The following is a 23,800-nucleotide window of genomic DNA, read 5'->3' on the forward strand; positions in this document are numbered from 1 at the left end:
TGCTAGTTGAGTTTAGAAGGTCCCAGATTGGCATTACTCACCTCTAAATCACTAGCAGCTTCAAAGCCAGAGAGGCATTTGCTTTGGGTCTGTAGAAAGGCTCCTGTCTACCAATGTGCCTCTCAGAAGCACAGAAGGAAGATGACAGAGGGAGAGTGAATTTTGGTGGGGTATGATCCTTTGGGAGAAGTAAGAGACAAATGAGAAAAGACTAAATGTGACACTGGCATTTGTATTAGGTCTGGACAAGTGAGATTTGAGAGGAGGATTCTAGGAATGAACAGGGAGGGGCAGTACGGAGAAGAATGGATATAGTAGAAGAGAAGGGAAGAAGATGGGGATGCCAGGAGGATGATAAATGCATTTTCTAAGAAGCCCAACATAATGGGGAGAGCTAACCTGTCACTTCCTCTCTCGTCTCCCAGTATACCTGGAAAATGAGTGGTGCATTCCTCATTAACTTGTACCAAGGATAACAAACAACTCATAGGAAAGAACCTAGCCTGTCAGCATGAAGAGACGTGGGATGGAGAGCTGTCTTCAACACTATTTGGTCACCAATTCATATTTACATTTGCTCAGCAAATTCCTTCATTTCCCTAAATTCCAGGCTTCCAATTTCAAAAAACAAATTGTTCGTTAGCCACAAACAACTGAAATTTTTCACAATTTACATCCTAATGACCAGAGTGTGTACTTTGAATTTATTGGGTAAGAAATAAACTTTATAGTCAAACTAATTAGATGTGTCCATTCTGATTTAAATATAAAATCTTTGATTTCTAATGCAAGATATTTACACCAAGGGCCTTTTAGTATTTTCTTCAGGATTTACTGTCTTGAAATACCTTTCAAACAGGTAGATTTAAAGAATGTTCAGGCCTGGGTATTTTAACTAGAACGCAGTTGTTATTTGTCTCTACATATCACTATCAAAATTATGAGGTGTCATAGAAATAAATATTAAGGGCTAAAAGAAGAGTTCTTTTCTTGATATATTTTAAAAACGGGGTCCATTTTTTTTTCAGGTTGATTTATTTTAGGCACTGTGGAATTTCTTTTTGGCCTTGTGCCTCAGACATTGTTCTGATTAGCTTTGCTGGTTTAACCAAGTTGCAGTGATTTAGCAGCCCTGATGGTCATCTGGTTTTTAAAATTATTTTTCCGTAGTTTAACTTCCTTCTTTAGTGTCTCCTAATTTTCTCCAGCCTCAGAAGAGATGTGATACTAGCAACTATCTTTAGAAAAATACTCCTTTATGTTATACATAATGAAGTCTTCCTAGACTTCATTCCCAGACATAATAATTCCAAGTCTGCAATGTGGACACTCCCCCTGTCTTCTGTACAGGTGGCAAACCTAGACATGGGATTTCTTATACAACTTAGAAAGCCTTTATACTCCTTGTGAACCACAGTAGATTTGGCTGCATTTTGAGAAGTTATGAATTTCTTATTTGTAGCATCAAATGGGTGAGACTGTTTCCATCCGTCTAATCTAAGGCTTGGTTCTATCGAGAGTTTACAGAAATGACTGGAGAATGTATGGGAAGGTAGTGAAGACTGATCTCTTTCAAGAAACACATTGAGACAAATAGCAGCACTCACGAGGAACCCACTGAAGACATGGTATGCTTACCAGCCTCTGCCTCGTCTCCCACCAGAAAGAACTGAATTGTGTACATCTCTCTTGAGGCATGTGACACATTAGGCAAAGAAAGGAGTTCCTTCTGTGTTCCCAGAGCTACACTAACAGTACTAGAACCATCCCTGCACTGCAGCAGGGAGGGAGAGTTCTTTCTGTCCCTCCCTGGGACTTGAGCTTGCCTTTAGGAGACCTTTGGGAAGTAGGGAGAAAGGGACGAAGATCAAACTTTCTAAGAGGCATGAGTAACTTGGCCCTGGATGGGAAGCCACCTAAACTTGCTGGCTGAACACAGAGTGTGTGTGGAGACTGGAGAAAGCAGAAAAGCAGAGGGGTCCATCCTAATGAATACAGGTTGTCCAATGGGGAGAGGTTTGGTATGTGGCTTTAGGTAAACTACTTAAACTCACTGACTTTTAGGGGCATTACTTGCACTATCCAGGCAAGTCTATGTCTGCTCTAGAGCATAACCATTGGGTTCAAGTGGGATAATTGAATAGAAATTCTTTGTAAATGGTGAAGACTGAGTGTTGATGGATGATTATGGTGGTGCCGAGGTGGTGGGTAACTCTAGAACCACAGCGTTTTTGTGCTGGAAGTAACCAAGAGCTGCCCTAACTCTTCACATTTTACTAATAAAGACAGAAGCCAGACCTGAGGGTACCTGCTCAGGCTGGTTAATAGCAGCACAAGAACTAGAACTCTAGTCTCTTGGGTTGAGGAAAATAACAATTGCAAGTCCGTCCAAGTCAACTCTCCAGATAACGGGGTTTCTCATCTTGCACCAGATCAACCTGGTGAGTTTAGTGGAGACCATGAGACCCCATTCAACTTAATTACTGGAGAGTCCCTGAGGCCCCACGGCATATCAGTCTGAGAGCAGGAATTCTGACTCCCAGTGTCATTCCTGGGATCACATTCCATCTCACAAATATTTAAGCAAGGGCATGAGGGCAAGTTGCCAAGTAGTACGATACAAAACAAATGTCTCATTGTGTTTGTTGCTGCGCAGCGTGTTGTTTGTGTGGTCCAAAAACCATCAAGTGACTATAACTAGAATGTGATAGTAATTTGTAACAACAGTGACTTTTTTTGTGGGGGGAGGGTCTGCTTTTGTGACATGCTTCAAAATTCTGAGAAAGGGTTGCAAAAGAAATGTTCAGAAATGTTCTAAATAGGCTTAGAAAACTTGTGAACCCTGTCTGAACTTTTATTAGATTGTCCCACCACTCACCCATTTGACATCTGAACAAGGAAAGCATTATTTATAACAGCATGCATGAAATCCCAGAAGGGATTCTTGAAAGAATTAGAGTGAAAAATCTGCCCCAAAGAGACAGCAAGCAGAAAATAAACGATCAGTTGAGAAAACATGTAAATCAAAATGTGAATCTTTTGTTCTCTCTCTCTTCTTTAGAGGAAACAAAAGCTGTTTCTTGGCCATTAGCAATGCAGGAGAGAGAACCAGCATCAGATTTGCTATCTTGCATTGCCAGTGACAAAAAAAAAAAAAAAAAAAAGGGTGCTGCTGTCAAAGGAGCCACTTGCTTATGGCCAAATGAGGAGTTCAGGAGAGTGAGATATAATGATTCTTCTTAACGTCTCCAGAATGGCTGCTTCTCGTGGAGGAAGTAAGTGAGTGAAGGTTCCAGAGAAGAAAGCCACACCTCAAAAGCATTTAATACTTTAAGACTTAGAAAGCACTTTCACAAATGCCTGCTCCAGTAAATACCTCCCAACAACATTGGGAGGTATACATTGGTACCTATATATAATTATTACACCTTGGCCACGGAGACGTTTGGCAACTAGTCAAGGTTACCCAAGTAGGAAACAGGTGACTGAGCTATTGGAAACCAGCTGTTGTCATCCACTGCATTGCAGCTGTGAATGTCCAGGTAGATATGGAAATCCTGAGATCTTGCTAAATTAACACACCCCTAAGTGTATTTTTAGCTGTCTTGTTCGAGACATATATAAATGGTTATCTCTCCCACAAACACACATTCAAATAGTTTAATTTACCAAAGTTAAGTTTGTTCTTTCCTGCCAAACTCCTCATATACTTTAATAAGGCTCAGTCCCTGATGGATCTCCTTAAATTGAAGAGGGTTGCAATTCATAGTACATTTGACACATTTGATCTAGGAACTTCTGGGATTGCCAGCTTTTAACATTTTGAGGGACTGATATCAGAAAGAACACCATGCTGGGTCATAATATCCCAGTCTCTTGTTACTCCCACGCACCAACTACATACTGATTATAAATCTAGATTCTAATTTCAATATTTTTGTAAAAGAAATAACTATGTCTTTTTCACTAAGAACTAGGCCCTCTCACTCCGTGTAACTCTGGGATGTAACCCTCAGAGCCATGCATTTGTCCACTCTTTTAAGCCTTTTATCTTTAAAATTTTCTGTAAAATTCAAGGTTTCACACTTCTAAATAGCTCTTGCAGGTAGGCTCTTTGCAAGAAGTAATTCATTCCTCCCCACAAAAGAACGCCACTCTTAGTAAGTTCTACACTCCTTTCTAAGAGATTAGCAGACACTTCCCTTTCCTGGATGTTAAAACAAAACAACACAACTCAGACAGCATAACAAGACCAGGTCTCAGTCTTTAGTGTGAGATTCCCACTTCTCTAAGCCACTTTGACCACTGGGGTCCTATTTTATCTAAAGAGAAAGAACAGCAGCACCAAAATGCACAGCGGAGCTGGTTGTACCACAGCAGTATGCTGAGATGAACAATGATGATATGAGCTCTTCTTTATAAGGTAGGAAGAAGGTGAAAATGAGAGCGATAAGGTTAAAAATAAGATGTATAGCAAAAGGGATTGTTTTTCTCTTTGATTTCATCTTACCCATTTTTTTTTTTTTTTGGCATGTTAGGTAAGCAGAATAAGGCCATGTTTGTATCTTAAGAGGTCCCCAGAAAATGCTTGCTGTGTGGATGAAAATGGTCTGTTAAAATGTGTAGACCTCTGTCCTATCTGCACCACTTGCTGGAAGTGTCAGCCCAGGCAAGGTCCCATAATTGCCAGAAGCAATTTCATCGTCTGTAGGCTAGAGGAGCCACCATGAGTCCTGAGTTCTTTATGGTTTGCTCACGCAATTAAATGGCACCGGACGTGTGTAGATGTTTTCGAAACTATATGGTACATTCCAATTATGGTTTCAGAGAATGGCAAGGAGACTAGAGATGCTTTATTCTAGGGGTTAACAATCTTTGAAAATGTGTGTGCCAAAGTGCCCAGCCTTTTCTGGCACATAAACAAAAGGGTCATTGGCCTAGCTCTGCAAGGTGGCAGCAGCATCCCTGAATGGTCCAAAGCAGTCCTCTCCTTGCCACTGCCATGTGGGCTGCCCAGACCTGGTGGGATCATTCTACCCTCATACTGCAAGTCCTCCCAAGCATCTGGAAACATCAGCAGATTCCCTCTCCCAAAGTCCTAGGTACCCAGGGGTCACAGAGTTATGAATAGGGCAGATATTCACCAAGCCAGAAATGCGCTGAGATAGCTGTACCCATGTTTACCACCCACATCCTTTCTGGTTGGTCAGTGTCTGTGCCACACTGATTGCAGTTTGAGTATCGACCCTGAGGGTGACTGTTGCCACCACCTTCAGACATGAGGTAAGACCATAAGAGAAGTCTCTGTCTATTAAACACTGATGACCTGTCACTGCTGAAGGAAGAGAGAGGAAATCTAACACCAATGAAAACCAACTTAGCCTTTATGAGCTTTATGTTTATTAAAAGCTGAATAGTAAAGATGGTCACCTGAGCCAGTAGTTTTTGTCCCTATTTGTCAAATTTGGATGCATCATACAGAGAAGAATGAAATAAAATACCCTCCTCCTTTTGTACTCTTGTGCTTTCTTTGGTGCTAAGAACATCACTGGGAATCACCAAGCGTGTTAGACATCTCTGACACTTCAGCCTCTTGGGTTCTGGGGTAGAGGAATATTTTTCAGGTAGTGTTAGTTTATTTTCTTCCTTTAATAAATACTAACTGGATATTGAGAATTAGAATTGGGCAGAAACTCTATGCACCATTGCTCTATAAACTCAGGACCCAGAGTTGTTACAGAGGTCCAACGTTTTGCTGTAGGATAAGCCCACCTGCTCTCAGGTGTCAGGCACACTGTGTAGCCTGGTGGTGCTGGGGGGTTACCAGGATGAAAAGCGGAACTTACCAGCCACAGGACTACTGTGCAGAAATCTGTTCATGGGTTTGAAATCAGGCATCCCTGACAAACCCGGAAATGAGCTTCTTAACTTTCCTCCACGAAGTAGAAAGTCATATACAATTTTACTTTGTCAAAGAAAGTTTTCTTTGCCTGTACTAATGCAATTGCTATCTGATGCCCCAGTCTTGGTGTTTTCATTAAAGTGGGCATTTAAAAAAATGTATTTATCTATTGTGGTAAATAATCTAAGGAGCAGTGCCCTGTAATAGAGGAAAGTCCTGAGCTTAGAATCCAAAGACCTGAGTTTTTGTGTCTGTAAGCAATCTGAATCTCATTGCCTTATCTGTAGAAGGAGAGTAATAATGCCTGACCTGCCTATCGCTGAGTGATGGTGGAGGGGTTTGAGTCAGCATCATGTACACATAAGACCTGAAGGCAGAAGGAGGCTCTAGCCTTGCCAAGGAAGTAGAGTCACTGGTTGGTCATTTTGGATGCAGAGCCCCTCTTTGTTCTCCTGGTCAAAGTGATCTTGTTAATTAGAAGATTGAGTCATCCTCCTAGCAGAAAGTGCATGTATGTGTGTGTAGTTTTATTTATCCAAGGTGATCATCTACCTACTCATCATCCCTGCTCCTATCTGGTTTTGAGAGAAAGAATTGCAAATAATATATTTTTAAATGATTTGGATCACTCTTTGCCCTCTGTCTCTGTTGCTTGAGACTATGAAGAAATCATATATCCCTTATGTGTTTATAAACAATTAAAACTATAAAGTGCAAACAAGGAAAGCAAGCAGTGTCCCCCAGCGTCTCCCTTCCACACCTGGTTTTGGAGTGACTGATGCCTCCCTGTTGATCCCTTTCTCTCCAGGTCGGTGGCCACACGATGCTGCCCATTCGTTGGATGCCTCCAGAGAGCATCATGTACAGGAAATTCACGACAGAAAGTGACGTCTGGAGCCTGGGGGTCGTGTTGTGGGAGATCTTCACCTACGGCAAACAGCCCTGGTACCAGCTGTCAAACAACGAGGTGTGCAATGGGTCTGGCCAAGACCCTCCAGAGGGCTGAGATCCCAAAGGCTTCCATCAGCTGGGGCCTTGTTTTGGGTTGGAAGACCATGTCAGGACGTTATCTTATGGGGTTTTGTTGGCGGCAGCACTTCCCAAGTAGCCTGCTATGTTTCTAAATTTCATGGTCAAAGTATAGTCACTCTGAGAAAGCAAAGCACAGCACTCGCTGATATGTCCTTGCTCCTCTGGTGGTGGGACTGAGGAGTCACTTTATGCAGCTCATCTGATAAATTAATAGCAGATGTAGCATTCCAGAACCCATACAGTCCAGCGAGTTCTTTAGTATTGTTCCAACGAAGTTTCAAGGTCCTTTCCCTTTTGAATATTTCACCAGAACATTAACTTCTAGTGAAAAACTCAAACGTTTTGTTTTTTCTATTCTTACTCTTGCAAATATGTTTGTATTTGAGGCACAGCTTCTTGGTCAGGCACCGCACATCTTTTTCAGATCCATGTCTGTCTTTTTAATCCAGTTCCTTTATCCAATAGCCTGCGAGGTTTCCTGTCAGTCAGTGCCTTAACACACAAGTGACTCATGTTCCATCTCAGACCAATAAAAACCACAACATGCGGGAGCTCCAGTGTGCGGTTTGGGAGCATTCCATATAAATTATTTTTCCACCAGTTTTGTGAAATCAGAGTGGCTTGGAAAAATGGATATAAGCCAATCAAATTAAACACAACATAAACTAACCTATAATAATTGTTCTCTTCCTTCTGAGAAAATGAAACCAAGAGTGGGCTTCTTTTGTAAAAGCCCCTCTTCTGCTGTTTCTTGCACTAACATTTCTTTGATATGCGTTGCTTTTCCTCCTGTCTCATCCTATCTTTGATCTCTGTCCAGGTGATAGAGTGTATCACTCAGGGCCGAGTCCTGCAGCGACCCCGCACGTGCCCCCAGGAGGTGTATGAGCTGATGCTGGGGTGCTGGCAGCGAGAGCCCCACATGAGGAAGAACATCAAGGGCATCCATACCCTCCTTCAGAACTTGGCCAAGGCATCTCCGGTCTACCTGGACATTCTAGGCTAGGGCCCTTTTCCCCAGACCGATCCTTCCCAACATACTCCTCAGACAGGCTGAGAGGATGAACATCTTTTAACTGCCGCTGGAGGCCACCAAGCTGCTCTCCTTCACTCTGACAGTATTAACATCAAAGACTCCGAGAAGCTCTCGAGGGAAGCAGTGTGTACTTCTTCATCCGTAGACACAGTATTGACTTCTTTTTGGCATTATCTCTTTCTCTCTTTCCATCTCCCTTGGTTTGTTCCTTTTTCTTTTTTTAATTTTCTTTTCCTTTTTTTTGTTTTTTTTTTTGGTCTTCCCTGCTTCACGATTCTTACCCTTTCTTTTTAATCAATCTGGCTTCTGCATTACTATTAACTCTGCATAGACAAAGGCCTTAACAAACGTAATTTGTTATATCAGCAGACACTCCAGTTTGCCCACCACAACTAACAATGCCTTGTTGTATTCCTGCCTTTGATGTGGATGAAAAAAAGGGAAAACAAATATTTGACTTAAACTTTGTCACTTCTGCTGTACAGACATCGAGAGTTTCTATGGATTCACTTCTATTTATTTATTATTATTACTGTTCTTATTGTTTTTGGATGGCTTAAGCCTGTGTATAAAAAAGAAAACTTGTGTTCAATCTGTGAAGCCTTTATCTATGGGAGATTAAAACCAGAGAGAAAGAAGATTTATTATGAACCGCATTATGGGAGGAACAAAGACAACCATTGGGATCAGCTGGCGTCCATCCCTACTTAGGAAATTCTCAGCAACTGTTAGCTGGGAAGAATGTATTCGGCACCTTCCCCTGAGGACCTTTCTGAGGAGTAAAAAGACTATTGGCCTCTGTGCCATGGATGATTCTTTTCCCATCACCAGAAATGGCGGCGTGCAGTAGAGAGCAAAGATGGCTTCGGTGAGACACAAGATGGTGCATAGTGTGCTCGGACACAGTTTTGTCTTCATAGGTTGTGATGATAGCACTGGTTTGTTTCTCAAGTGCTACCCACAGAACCTTTGTCAACTTCAATTGAAAAGAGGTGGATTCATGTCCAGAGATCATTTCGGGGTCAGGTGGGAAACCAAGAACTTGGAAAAGATAGGACAAGCTATAAATTCGGAGGCAAGTTTCTCTTACATTGAACTTTTCAGATCTCACTTTCCTCCGACCCCTAACTTCCATGCCCACCCGTCCTTTTAACTGTGCAAGCAAAATTGTGCATGGTCTTCGTTGATTAATACCTTGTGTGCAGACACTACCGCTCCAGACATCGTTCCCCTGATAGGTAGAGCAGATCCATAAAAAGGTATGACTTATACAATTAGGGGAAGCTAATGGAGTGTATTAGCTGAGTTTCAATGTCTCTGGGTTGTACGGTGGTGATGGGTTTTAATGAATATGGACCCCGAAGCCTGGAAATCCTCATCCACGTGGAACCCACAGGACTGTGGGAAGGGCAGAATCAATCCCTAAGGGAAAGGAAACCTCACCCTGAGGGCATCACATGCACTCACGTTCAGTGTACACAGGTCAAGTCCCTTGCTGTGGGCTCTGGTTGGGAGAGTGGTTTCATTCCAAGTGTTCTCCATTGTCAGTATGCTGTCTTTGTTTCCTTCACTCCATTGAAAACGTCAAAATACAAAATTTGGCACAGCATGCCAACGGAAGGCTGTGCCCAGACCAAGCACTGGAAATGTGCTTCTGGGCATAGTCACTGGTTTTGCAAAAAAGAGGGCGCAAATTTAAATAGAAATTTACAGCTATTTGAATGGTCAGATATACCTAGAAAGAAAAATATTTCTGTTCCTCAAGAAAACTTGCTACCCTCTGTGAGGGGAATTTTGCTAAACTTGACATCTTTATAACATGAGCCAGATTGAAAGGGAGTGATTTTCATTCATCTTAGGTGATGTTATTTCTTATTTGTTTCTGAAGGTGCGATAGCTCTGTTTTAGGTTTTGCTTGTGCCCGTTAATTACTGAAACACCTTGTTTTTCATTAAAGGCTTGGAAAGTCAATTCTCAAAAATTCAAAAGTGTAAATTAACAGAGAACAAAAGGAAATCCAGTAGCATCTGCAGTCAAGCGAGGGAGATGACAAGATGAACCTTATGTCCATTCAAGTTATATGCTGACCTATGAGAGATAAGAGTTGGGTCGTTTGTTCTCTTTGTTGGTGATTTAAAAAAAAAAAGAAAACCCTTCAGAATACATATAATAACATAATGAAAGCCATATCTCCATGATATATACGTGCATGTATGTATCATATTAAGGACCCATGGTACTGTTAAAACACTGTAGAACTCTGTGACGTAGTAAGGAAGGGGCAGATTTGTACAAAAACTTTTCTAGATTCCATCAGCGATGACCTGAAAACCAACACAGGTTTGTCATTCTGCATGTCTGGCCAGCTGCTCTCAGGGGAAAAGCTACAAGTTATTAATTTTATTTTAAGAGAGCAAAGTAGGTAATAATTTAAGGGATCAGATTCAAGGAGGGCTGTGCAGTTTTAGAGCAAAGATTTGTTTAAGGCCAATGAGACTTTGGGAGCATCCCATTCCAGTTTTGTCTTTTTTTTTTCTCTGAAAGAAAAAAGCAAAAAATAAAATAAAATTCCACTTATTCCTTCTGACAAGTCCCTAAAGGTCTTGAAATAAAAGGTTCTATGCAAGTGCAAAGTTTTATAGTTATTTATATTGCTGATTATTACTATTACTATCTCTGTTGTCTTAAGAGTATGTGCTGATTTCAGAGACATCTCAAATTGAAAGAATATCAGATTGCTTTTAAAGTAGCTGAATGAGCCACAGAATATCTGAAATTATTCATTGCTGTTCCTCCACCACCCCCTTTCTCATGGTCTGATTTTTAGAAGAGTAGCATCCTCGTTCTAAAATGTCATGATCACCAAATATGGCCTTCCATCAAATTTGTGAAAACTACAGTATAATAGTGACAAACCTAATTCTCTAGCCCAAACCTGGTCTGACAATCATTTCCATTTAGAAGTCATTGAATAGTTTTCCAAACACTTTCCATGTGTGTTAGCAAATTATTCCTATTTTGTGTAGATGAGGACATTGAGACTCAGAGACCCTCAGAAGCATGCTAGAGGTCTCCAGCCTAGCTTCCGGCACCACTGGGACTGAATCCAAGTACTCTCACTCTGAACTTCATGGTTCTGTCCACTAGAGACTCTCATATACAAACAAGCAGTTCAGGAAAGAAAGCACGCTAACACATTCACGAAGTAGTATATGAAGTTAGAAGAACACAAGGAAATACAGGAGATGACAAGCAGCTGAGATATTGTGATATGTAATCATGCTCTTATCTTCAGCTAAATTCAGCTAAATCCTTGTACACTGAACCAATGTCATAATCAGGCTTATTTAGAAAACACTTTGAACTATGCTATAAAAGATTATATCAGAATTCATATTATACATGTGTTCACATCAGCACTACCTGTGATATTTTCATGTATTTATATGTGTTATAAATACTTGATTTATACATATACAAATGCACATACATAGTGTGTTTGTGTGTTTATGTATAAATTTATAGGTACACAATAATAGAGATAATTATAAGTAGGGTGAGGTATGAATAATTTGCTTAAAATATGCTAAATAACCAAAACTGTTTAACGTCATGTTGCTGTTAGTGCTTCCATTCTCCATGTGGGTAGGACTACATCACATTTTTCAACTCTGTGCAGTACTGCATGGGTGGAAGACATATTTAAGATAATGTGCTTCCCAAAACAACTGAATAAAAGCCATCCCACTACACTGAGTGCTTTCTCTGGCTCCTTGCAAAGGAAGATACTTTTTGTAAAGGTCCAGGAAAGGAACATTGCTTTCTTTTTGTCTTTCAGCACATTTGTATTATGCTCACCTTGTCTTTGTCCCACTGTGACCCCTTGACGCTTGAGTTCAGAGTTCAAGCATTCCAAATGTAAATTGGAATGTTGGCAGCCCAGTGTCTCGAAGGCCAATGATGAGCTGTCCAAGACCCCACAGTGAGATGAGCAACTCTTAGGAATTCCCACATCCGAGAGTGAATACACCAACTAACAGTATAGAATGCTGTCCTTTCCAAAGCGTCCTGACTGCAGGATTACCTGGTCAAGAATGGACTTTCTTTGAATCTTTCTTTTTGCAAATTGGACAGCCTGTGATACCAATACCATTGTTGTATCTAACTAAATAAATGACTGCATATACACACATACTCTCAATTTTCTTGCTTCTCCATTTTCTTTTTCCTCCCCTGTTTCAGGACTTTTATTTTCAATGTTGACCTTTGGTTTGGCCATATATCACTGTTACAGGAAATCTCATGAGAGGAATGGCTAGGGACCCAACTCTTCAAATGTCTAAGTTAGCAGTTACAGCTGATTTTTTATGATGCATAATTGGAATGTGGAGCCTCTGAGGTTGTGATAGCTTGTACATGAATTTCAAACGTTATTCTAAAGAATGAGGGGTGGGAGGGATTTACAGTTAGAAACCACAGTGCAGGAAGGGATATTTTCTTGTTGTCAGGGCTGGAATGAATCACTGCTGCTCAAGTCAAAGGTTCTTGAATATGCTTAGTTTTTGCATTCCCCCCCTTCTTTTCCTTGACCTTTATTTATTTAATTATGTATTTATTTATTTATATACTTTTGCTCCATTCATCACAAACACAAAGCAAAGCAAAAAAAAAATACATATATATATATATATATATATATATATATATATATATATATATATATCTGTATATGTGTTGTAGGCAAAACACTGTGAATTTCACAACCACCACCAAGCAACTATATTGCCATCTTGACATACGTCTCAGGAGACGAAATGAGAAAAGATGGGGATGTCATTTTTTAGTCTATGCGTTCGAGGCCAGGTCCATGTTTATTTATTTCTTTAGTCTATGCATTAATGAAAATGATCCTGAGTGGAGGTTAGTTGAATGTTCAATGTACTGGAGCAAGCATCATAAAAGCTGCTAGTAGCCGTGCGTTTGAACAGGAAAAAAAAATTACGGAAAATGAAATGTAAAGGCCTGTATCTTGCAGCTTGTATATCTTACTATTGCTTTAAAAATGTATAAAACAGCTGGAAATGTTTTAAATACAAGGTCTTTGAATTAAATGTGGATTTTAAATATGTAATCCCTTGACAAATGACCAAATTATGGTGAACTATAGCTCCCTGTGTTCTTCAATCAATACCTATAACTTACAAATCTGCCTGGAGATGTGGACATTCTGCATTTGCTTCTGTATCTGGAGAGATGTTTGTATATATCCAGGCCGTACACACACACATTTCCATATCTCTCTGCAGATATATTTCCCCTTCAATTGTGACCTGGTATTTGGAACTCTCCTTTTCATTTGGTTTCTCTTCCTTTTCATGTGATGTCTCTGTGCTAATACCAGTTCTTGTTTTGCAATCTGTTTTGAGGTCCATTGCTTTACTAAGACCCACTGCATCTTGGCTGATTTCAAAGTGACACCTGAATACAGTGTTTAAAAAAAAAAAAGTTTTGTTTGTAAATCATGTGACCAGCTTCTCTCAACCTGACATGGAAAGTCTCTTGTACTACAGTGTATTTAATAAAAATGATGTCTTACAATAAATAACATACTCTGAAAGAGAGACTAAAAATGACATGATGATTACTTTTTAAAAATGTACAGAATTTCCACAAGCATGGTGTTCTCTTTATTCTATATGTATATATGTCTGGTTTTGGTTTTGCTTTTGTTTAAAGACAGGGTCTTGTAATGTTGCCCAGGCTGGAGTGCACTGGCTATTCACAAGCATGATCATAGCTCACTGCAGCCTCAAACCCCTGGGCTTAAGCCATCCTCCTTCCTTAGCCTTCTGACTACCTGGGACTAACAGGTGCATACCACTGCACCCAGCTATATGTATGTATTTTTAGATAGGGTCACTGCAGATGCCTGTAGTGCTCATTAGTTGAAGGTAGTGAGAGTAAGTGGTTAGTCATAGACATAAGTTTCCTGTCGGATCTATCCATAATTCTGATATTTTCAACTTACACCTTGGATAACTAGAACATCACTGTCGATTGCTTTACTTTCTGCAACAATATAAATGCCCTATCTGTACTGTCCAATATGGTAGCCTCTACCTACATGTGGCTAGTGGACACTTGAAACATGGCCAGTGTGACCAAAGAACTGAATTTGAATTTTTATTTAATTTCAATTAGCTTATATTTAAATAGCCACATATGGCTAGTGGCTTCCATGTTGGACAGCACAGAGCAAGAAGACACAATCACCAGGGTTTTGAAAAGATTAAACCTTAGAAACATCCCAAGAGATTAGTGTATCGTGGCACCCTAGGGTTGGGGCCGCTTCGAGGATCTGAATGACTCAGGAGTAGAAATAACTGAATTAAAAGTGCCACACTCTCTTGGCTTCTCTATGCACCAGTGTTTCTGAAATCATAGTGGTGGGGGAGGACAAAATTAGGGTGGCTTGGCAGGGGTCCTCTAGGCTGTCTCTTCCTTGCCATCAGAATGGTTTGCCCACATTCTTGTTCTCAGTGTTTCACAGTCAGATTTCCCAGGGTCTGGCCTCCTCTTCTCAACCCTGTAAGAGGCACACCAGCATCTGGGCAACATTCCTGCCATAGGCTTGGCAATAGACGCTCCAAAACTCAGAATCCTTAGAAACATTGCCTCCTGAATCCCTCCTCTTAGTGATGCAGATATATTTTTCTTGAGTTAAAAAAAAAAAATACGATCAGGTGAAAACTCAGGAGAGACTTGGAAAATGCAATGCCATAAAAGGGGCAAAGCAACTTGTCCAAAAATCCAAATAAGGTTATATGTCCCTGTAGAATCATAGTGTACATCCCCCTCAAAGAAACTGTGGATTGAAGGAGGAAGTTTAACGACTAATGCCCTGGCCAGCCACAACCCAGTTTGGACTATTAAAGATCCTGACTTTTACCAGACTACATTCGTATATTCCTATTATTGGTACAATTATAATGGTGCCCATTTAAATTCCAAACCTGAAGTCGTGTCCCAGAGCCCTCTCTTGCTCCCTTGTGTATCCCATCTGGCCTTCCCTCTTCAAATACTCCTTCCATGCATGCACGGAAGGTGCCTATTTTCTTGGATGAGAAAAATGCTTCTGAAGTATTAATATTAACAACATCATTAGAACAGACATACTTACTTTTAGAATAAATCAACCAACAAAACGAATCCTTCCTCTGTGCCAGGGTGTTATATATGTGTATTAGTATCTGGTGGGTGCTGTAATAAATTGCCACAGACTAGGTGGCTTAAGACAACAGAAGTTTAATTTCTTACAGTTCTGGAGGCCAGAAATCTGCAAGTAAGAGGTTGTGAGAGCTGCACTCTCTTGGAAGGCTCTATGGGAGAATATTTTCCTTACTTGCCCCAGCCATTGGTGGCTCAGATGTTCCTTGTTGGTGATGTTACATCACTCCAGTCTCTGCTTCCTTGATCAGATTACCTCAAATTACCTTCTCCTCTTCATGTGTCTTCTTCTCTGGGTATCTGCTTTTTTTTTTTTCTTTTCTTTTCTTTTCTTTTCTTTTTTTAGGTGTCATCTCGCTGTGTTGCCAGGCTGGAGTGCAGTGGCGTGATCCTGGCTTACTGCAACCTCTGCCTCCCAGGTTCAAGCAATTATCCTGCCTCAGCCTCCTGAGTAGCTGGGACTACAGGTGCACACCACCACACCCAGCTAATTTTTGTATTTTTAGTGGAGACAGGGTTTCACCATGTTGGCCAGGATGGTCTCGATCTCCTGACCTCATGACCCACCTGCCCTGGCCTCCCAAAGTGCTGGGATTACAGGCATGGTGGGTATCTGTTTTGTAAGGATACATGGGATTGCCTTTAGGGCTCACCCAGAAAATCCAGATAAGTGCCTTCTCTCAAGATCCTTAACTTCATCACAACTTTTGTCATATAAGGTAATATTCACAGGTTCTGGAGATTAGGAGGTGGGTATATCTTTTTTGGAGGGGACATTACTCAACCCACTACAGAATCTTAACTCATCCAACCCTTACACCTATCCCAGGAGGCAGGTACTATTATTATTCCCAGTTTACAGATGAGAAAACTGAGTCACTAAGAGTTAAGAAACTTGCCAAAAGCTGTCAAAAGAAATTGACCAATAAAGATAATACTTAGTATTTGCCAAGGAGTTTCATACACTAACTCGTTTAATCCTCAGTCAACTCTATGAAATTGAAGAACGCAGGGGGCTCAGCTCCAGGCAATAGGCGGAAAGGCAGGTACCTGACTGGCATAAGGAAGCCTTGAGTTAGGGTCTGGGCTGGCCATATGACTTAGGTTCAGGCTCTGGGCTCCAGGCCACTGAGAGACTGGTTTAAGCAGTTCAGTGGCCCAGCACTATAGGAATGAGGTTATCAGCAGGAGCTAAAGTCAAGATTCAAAGTTCAAGGAGACTAGACAGTCTCTAGCAAATTGAACCTGGGGTATGAGTAAGGACTTTGGTCATTAGGGACAGGATGAGAATTTAGCCACTAAGCTTAAGCAAAAAGTCATGCCAGAGCCACCAGCTAGGTATTTTTGGTGCTTTCCTAGGGCCCAGTGCTTAGGTTGGTGCAAAAGCAATTCCAGCCTTTGCCACAACTTTGGCAAAAACCGCAATTGCTTTTGCACCAACCTAATACTAATCCCACCCACTTTCACTCATTAGTCTAGGGGAGGGTGAGTCTCCAGGTGAAGGGAGCTGCCTAGCAATGGGGTTCTGGAGTTAGAAAAGGGATGATGTTAGAATTCAGATTTAGGAACACCTCTCTTGCAATAAGAGCTCTGCAAATGTGGCCATTTGCCAAATGTCAGGGTCTTTGGTAGCCTCCCATAGTTAGAGCTAGATGAGGCCTAAAGGTCCTATGCCCTATCTGCCATCTACAGGTAGTGTTTTACAATAAAAGTAAGGCTCAGACCAAATTATTCCAAACAAGCAATGATTTATTGTCAAGACTACATGTTGGCTATGTAGACCGGAAACTTCCCCTTTCTGTCTTTGCGCAGAAATCACGCCCAAAGGCAGATTCAAGGATGTGCTAATGCTAGGACCAGCCCAGCCTCTATCGAATCAGTTGACAGGGGAGGGATATGCAGAGGACCCAGAGAGCTCTGGTCACTGAAAGCCCCACTCCTGGCATTAGAGACCTGAGCTTGCTACATTCTTCTGCTTCCTTCATGTAGGAATGACAACACCTGTACAATACTTCTAATTCTCAATCTTCAGACTCAGTCATTTCTGCCAAAAAGTAAGCAAAACTCTAATATATTTTACGCTAATTAACACATTTTCTGATATTGATATAAAAATTTTAAATGCCAGTTAACTACTCAAGTCACTTTTCATGTGGGCTCTGTTTATGTTGATCACCTCTAGGATATAAGGTGTATTTAACTTGTATGTGCACATCACACTGTATACAACTGATTTTAAAGTCAGTTGCCACACAGACAATAAAACAATTTCCATAAAGACCCTTTTCTCCTATAGTAAATACGGATTTGTAGCTACCAAACCCAAATATGCAAGATGTCACTTGCTTCATTTCCTTTAAATCAGGCTATGTCTGATTCTAGCCCATATCCTGCAGGAGCAAAATCAGCCTTAAGCATTGCTTGGCATGCCTCGCTTTCAAAAGGTACCCCATGAATCCCAAGGCCCATTGATACCTAGGAAATATGAGAAGGGTCTCTAATGTCCTCTCCATCATGATCTAGTGGCTCTGGTGCCACAACTGAGAACTCTGTGTCCAGGACAGAATGTTCCCAGACACATCACAGCCATTTCCCCAAAGTCTACCTCTTCCCTGTGAAATTTGAGGACTCCACACCCACCAATATCTCTTGGCTTGGGAAAATCTCTGTTACGAATCCTACCTCTACTCTCCACCCTTCCCTTTTCCCTAGCTGAGTCATCTCCTAAATACACAATTAGATAACTGTTCAGCATTTTTTTTTTTTTTTTTTGAGATGGAGTCTTGCTCTGTCATCATCAGGCTGGAGTGCAGTGGCGTGATCTCGGCTCACTGCAATCTCTGCCTCCTGGGTTCAAGTGATTCTCCTGCCTCAGCCTCCAGAGTAGCTGGGACTACAGGTGCATGCCACCATTCTCTGGCTGATTTTTCTATTTTTAGTAAAGATGGGGTTTCATCATGCTGGCCAGGCTGGTCTTGAACTCCTGACCTCATGATCTGCCCGCCTTGGCCTCTCAAAGTGCTAGGATTACAGGCGTGAGTCACTGTACCTGACCCATTGTTCATCTTTTATATTATTATGACAATGAAAGTGCTATTTGGAGCCGAGGCATACAGTAAACCATGACTATTTTCCTTTTCTGTATAATATTTTGTTTTCTTAGGAGTTAGCAATTGACTTTTTGTTTGTTTGCTGTCTTAGTTTTCTAATGATCATTATTCAAACCCAGGCTCTTAGCTATTTGTCTAAATTTCCTCTCAAAACATTCCAGTGCATCATGTATTTTACCCATTTAATCTGCCTGGACAATGTCTCCTGCAGCCTTCTCATCTGATGCAATCTAGACAGGTGACTCTCAACCTGTTGCAGAGCTATCATCTGGGATCTTTCTTTTCCGGAAATTGGACTTTTCCCCTTTTTGTTCTGCATGTATCTCCTTCCTTCCTCCCTCCTCTATCCTATGTCTTCCTTTTCTTGGTTTACCTCTTGATTTGGTGGAACACATCCTCCAATAGCTTTCTAAGAAAAGGCAAACAAGAAATTTTTGGAAACCCATTGCGTCTTAAAATGCTTTTATTGTACCCTCAAACTTAACTAACAGTTTGGCTGAATATAAAATATTAGTTTGAATTTTATCTTAAAATTTTTGAAGGCATATATTAATTGTCTTCTAACTTCAAGTGTGGCTGTTGAGAGGTCCGAAGTCTCCTGATTCTTGATTTCAAAAATGTAATCCTTTTTTCCCTCTGGAAATTTTAAGAATCTTTTCATATTTAGTATTCTGAAATTTTATGAAGATGTGTCTTAGGTTTATATTAATTCACTATGCTGGATACTTCAATGAGCCATTTCCATCCAGAAATTCATTTTTTCCAGTTCTGGGAAATTTTCTTGAATTATATTGTTGATCAATTCTTCTCTGTGTCTTCTCTCAGGAAATCCTGTCATTTAAATACTACACCACCCTCTTGGACTGGACTTCAAATTCTTACTTATATCTTCTATTTTCTAGAAGAACTTTTAAAAACTTATTTTGAGTTCTGTCATTCTAATTTTTTTTTCTTTAAAAGTGACTTTTCATTTCACTTAGAATAAAATTTGAATTCCCTGTCATGGTGTGCAAGGTCACAAAAGATACTGCTGTTGAAAATGTCTAAAACTTCTCCTCACACCATATTTACCTTCTCTCACCTGTATTCCAATACCTTTCATCACTCAGGAATTTTGCATATTCTATTTTCCTCTTCTGAAAAAGCTCTTGCTCCAACTTTTTACCTGACCTTTTTCATATTGCAGATTTTGCAATATCAATTTTAAGAAGTCTTCCATAACCTCATAAGCAAAATGTTCTTTCCTGTTATTCTCTTCCTAGTACTCCGTTTTCTTTCTTTAACGTCTTTATTAATTCTTTCATTAAGGGTGCATAAGTAGAAAACTCTTAGTTTTCTCTGCATGGAAAGGTGCTAGTATAGCTGAAAATGGAATCCTGGCTCAGCAGTCACTTTCCTTCAGTCTTTGGAAATATTATTTTCATTGTTTGGCATTGTTGGTTATGAAAAGGTTTCTGTCAATATTCTCATTCCTCTTTAGATCATCTGGCATTTCTTTCTAGCAGCATTTTAGACTTTCTCTTTGTCTTTCATATTGTTTAGTTTCATTATAATGTGTGTAGATAAACATTTTTTGTACTTCTCATGTGGGACTTAGTTTCAATCTCAGGACTTGTGTCTTTGTTCAGTGCTGCTTCATCCCACCGTTCTCTTTTGGATATATTGCTCAAGGACATACTACGTTTTTTTCTTCTAGTACTTGAGGTCACATGTATTGGAGCTCGTCATTCTCTCCTTTATTTCTCCTCTCTTGTTATTTGTCTTTACAGCATTTAGGGTTTTTCTTCAGAGAAGTCTTTCAGATCTCTTGTTCTCTCATGAGTTGTGTCTATTCTGCTGCTTAATTTACTGAGTTTACCTCTTCTTTCATTTACTGTATTTTTCATCCTTAGAATTTCTATTTGGATATTTTTTCAAAATTGCCCAGTCCTTTTTCAAAATCTTAGTCTTTTCATAATGCCTCATGGAGTCATTTCCTACCTACATCTCTTTGTACATTGTAAATATGTTGACTTGAAAGTCTCCATCAGGTTGCTCTAGTCTCACTAGGTAGGGATTGTAGCAGGCTTAATGGTAGCCCCCCAAAAAGGCATTCCACATCCTAATCCCTGGGACCTGGTGATATTATACAGCAAAAAAGAAAATATCACCATGCATGGGAAAAGATGTGACTAAAGTGAGGATCTTGAGAAGAGGATTTTATCCGGAATTATTCAGGTGGATCCTAAATGCAATCACATGTATCCTTATAAAAAAAATGGAGGAGGTGTTTTGAGGAGAGTGTGATGCAAAGACAGAGGCAGAGATTAGAGTGATGTTACTATACACCAATAAATACCTGGAGCCACTGGAAGCTGGAAGATGCAAGGAAGGGACTCTCACCTAGAGCCTTCAGAGGGAGTATGCTCCTGTTAACACCTTGATTTCAGACTTCTGTTATTTTAAGCTACCCAGTTTGTGGCCATTTGTTATAGCAGTCACAAAAAACTAATATGTCCATGAATTATCCAATTTTTAAATCTGACTAGTCTCACCTTCAGGTTTTGTCATTTCTGTTTTGTTGGTGTATCTTCAGTGAGAATTGTTTTTTCCCAGAAATCTTATCTATACCTTGGATTGTGGAGTTGTCCTAGGTGATAGCTTAACCTTTTTTCCCTCCCAGGGAACTGCAGGTTTGAATTGTTCCTAGTCTGTTTTGGTGAGCACAGAACCACACAGAGTAGTGTGAATTTGGCCTACACCCATGCATACTGTAGTGTGGGGTTTCTGATCTCTTGAGGGTGACTGTATTTCCACCCTGTCGTGAATTCTTATCATTTTGTGTTGCCTTGACATCCATTTTGAATGCAAGTTTTAACTTTCTTAGGCCAGAAACAGGGCTCAGTCACCCTTGACACAGTTTCCAGTTCTACACCGCACCCAAATGTCTCAAGCTGGTGGACAGAAGTAAGAATTTAGGAGCATCTCTCTTACTGAGAAGACTGGGCTCCCTGCTTTCCCACGGAAATTTTCCTTTAAATGGACCATCAGGCATTTGCCCATGAATTTAAAGTACTCCATTCCCTATTCCCTTATATGTGCTGCTAGTCACTAGATGTGCTCTCTCTCTGCCTGACTCATCATTCTCATCATTCCTGGGTTGATTGCAAGACCTGGGGATGGAGGACAGCTCTCCTGAATTATTATGCCCTCCTTGTCCAGGATCTGTAAATAAAACTCTCTGAACTTGTTTTCTGTTGTGCTGGGTATATTGAATGTGCATCTTCCAGCTGAAGAACTAGGGGCTGCCCTAGGCTGGCCTTTCCCCAGGATGCCAGGTAGAACAAAAGGTCAGCCTCCCAGTGCTAGAGCCATGGTCAGGCAGGTATAACGTGAACATGGGTCAGACAAGAGCCACAAGGGCATCTGCCAGTAGAAACAAGCTTTCTTTGTGAACCCCTGGTGACGGTTTGGGCAACTAGCTACGAGGCTGTTCACCAGGTTAAAGAAATATCCCTTAAAGGCACTGTAAATGCCATATCCAGCTCCCCTTCATTTTCCATTTAGGCAAAGTTGCTAGCTTCTCTAGTACTGGAACCCCAATTTAGCCAAGAGCTCTTGAAACACAGTCATAGATCAGGGAGGCCATCATGCTTCTTACTAACTTCCTGAGCAGGTGAACAAAGTTCTTATAGTCTCTCCTCATTGATGTGGCGCCTTGACTTTATACAAGAATCCCAGTCCTGACACCTAATCCATGAGCTACTTATGACTCCCGCCATAAAACTTTCTGTCTACTCTTAATACCCCTTTGGGTCACAAGAATTTATCTCTAATACTTTAATTGGGGTTTTAGTTTCGTTTGGCGTGTGGACGTTTTTCTTCTTTTAAATTTTTTGTATTATGTTTTGTCAAGCATATGTATGTGTTCATAGCAAGATGCAAGACTTTACACACCTGTTCTGTCTTCCGTCTTCCCTGGAAATCTCAAAGCTTCCTTCTACAATTTGAAGTGAGGGTTCCCTTCACACAGTCTCATTTTTCTGGCAAGGTGAATATTAGAACAGTTTTCAGTTTTCACTGTGGATCAGAATCACTAGGGACAATTTGAAAGATACAGAAGCCAATGCTTTACCCTGAAAAAGTTAGTTTCTGTTTTAGGGTGGGCCAAGGTATAGGTATTTTCTGCAATGTCTTTAGGTGTTTCCACTGTGCAGCCACAGTAAAGAAATATTGTCCTAAGGGATAATACGGCTCAGCTCCAGAATTCTAACCATCCAAATAGAAACACATTGGGCTGGACCTAGGACTTGACTCAGCAGAGAATGGGCCAACCAGAGAACAACCTAGAACTTCTTTAGTTCAAGAATGCTACAATAGAGCACTAGATAAATATGAGAAGCAGGTCATCAAGTATCCAAGGAGTTGAGTAGTGAACCACATGTTCTCTCAGGAAACAAATTTCCTGCAAAGCTCCATGGAAACCAGTTATGGTCCAGTGCTTAAGGCATTCAATCAATCAATCCTCATCATGGAAAAAGCTGGAACTCCAGCTCTCCATTATGCCAGAAGAACAGTTGGTAGTACTCCAGCCATCAATTCTGATGAGGCTCATCCTGCTGCTGCTTGCTATAACATGCAAGCCTTGGACCTAGCCTGTGATCATAAAAACTGAGCTGGCAGGATCCAGCTGGAGTTGAAGTTCTATCATATTGCTATTAAATCCTAGGCCCTGATCACTGCAGGGCAGGGGCCAGTACTTCCTTGATCATGCAACAGAAAAGCCAGGGTCCCACTTTAGGAGTCTAAATTCAGTCCTACCAGATTGTTGGGTGCGATCTCAGAGAGTCGTGGACAACAGGGTACACATGTACCAGCTACTAATCCTGTGCCCATGAGCTTTCCCTCTAATTATGCTACTCAGTGATCAGCCCAGCAGGTCTGTCATATATGCTATCTAGGCTTCTCTCATTGCTTACATGAGGATACTGTATTTTTTACTTATTAATTTTTGTTGCTGTTTCTTACATGTAGAATGTAAGCTTCATTCAGGCAGATATTGCCTTTGGTTCACTGTCTAGGTTGGCTCCTGACACATAGGTGGTACTCAATATTTTTGATTGAGTGAATGAATGAATGGGTGGATGAATGAATAGATGAAAATTAACAAGCTTGAAATAGGAGGTCAAGAACCTAGGCAGGTAGTTACAGTAGACTGATGTCTCTAATGCCTAGAAATGGAGGTGTAGCCTTAGGCAAGTCATCCTAACCCTCTTAAGACTTAGATTCCTCATGTATAAGCTACATAATAGAGGCTTTTATTTCTAGATTAAAATGAGTTAATTCATGACTTGAGACCATAAAAAAATTTATTATGAATGACTTCAAATCCTTCCACATGTAAACAGAGCCACTTTCTTTCTGACTCACTTTGGAGATAGATCCAAGGAAAGACTTCAGAAAAAGCGAGGTTACCGTGAGTCAAAATAGTAAAAGCTGGGTGTTTATTTTCAA

General features: G+C 40.6%; 1 protein-coding gene across 1 annotated transcript in view; it reads left to right on the top strand.

Moving 5' to 3' along the window:
* Nucleotides 1-9,424, top strand: part of NTRK2 (neurotrophic receptor tyrosine kinase 2) — a 364,220-nt gene extending 354,796 nt beyond the window's left edge. Inside the window, exons 18-19 of the mRNA XM_025358952.1 lie at nt 6,711-6,869; nt 7,755-9,424. Coding sequence (XP_025214737.1) covers nt 6,711-6,869; nt 7,755-7,940 — 345 coding nt within the window. The 3' untranslated portion in view covers nt 7,941-9,424. The remainder of the gene's footprint in view (nt 1-6,710; nt 6,870-7,754) is intronic.
* The last annotated feature ends 14,376 nt before the right edge of the window (nt 9,425-23,800 follow it).

Source organism: Theropithecus gelada, chromosome 15 (genome assembly GCF_003255815.1).
Source record: "Theropithecus gelada isolate Dixy chromosome 15, Tgel_1.0, whole genome shotgun sequence".
NCBI classification, from domain to species: Eukaryota; Metazoa; Chordata; class Mammalia; order Primates; family Cercopithecidae; genus Theropithecus; species Theropithecus gelada.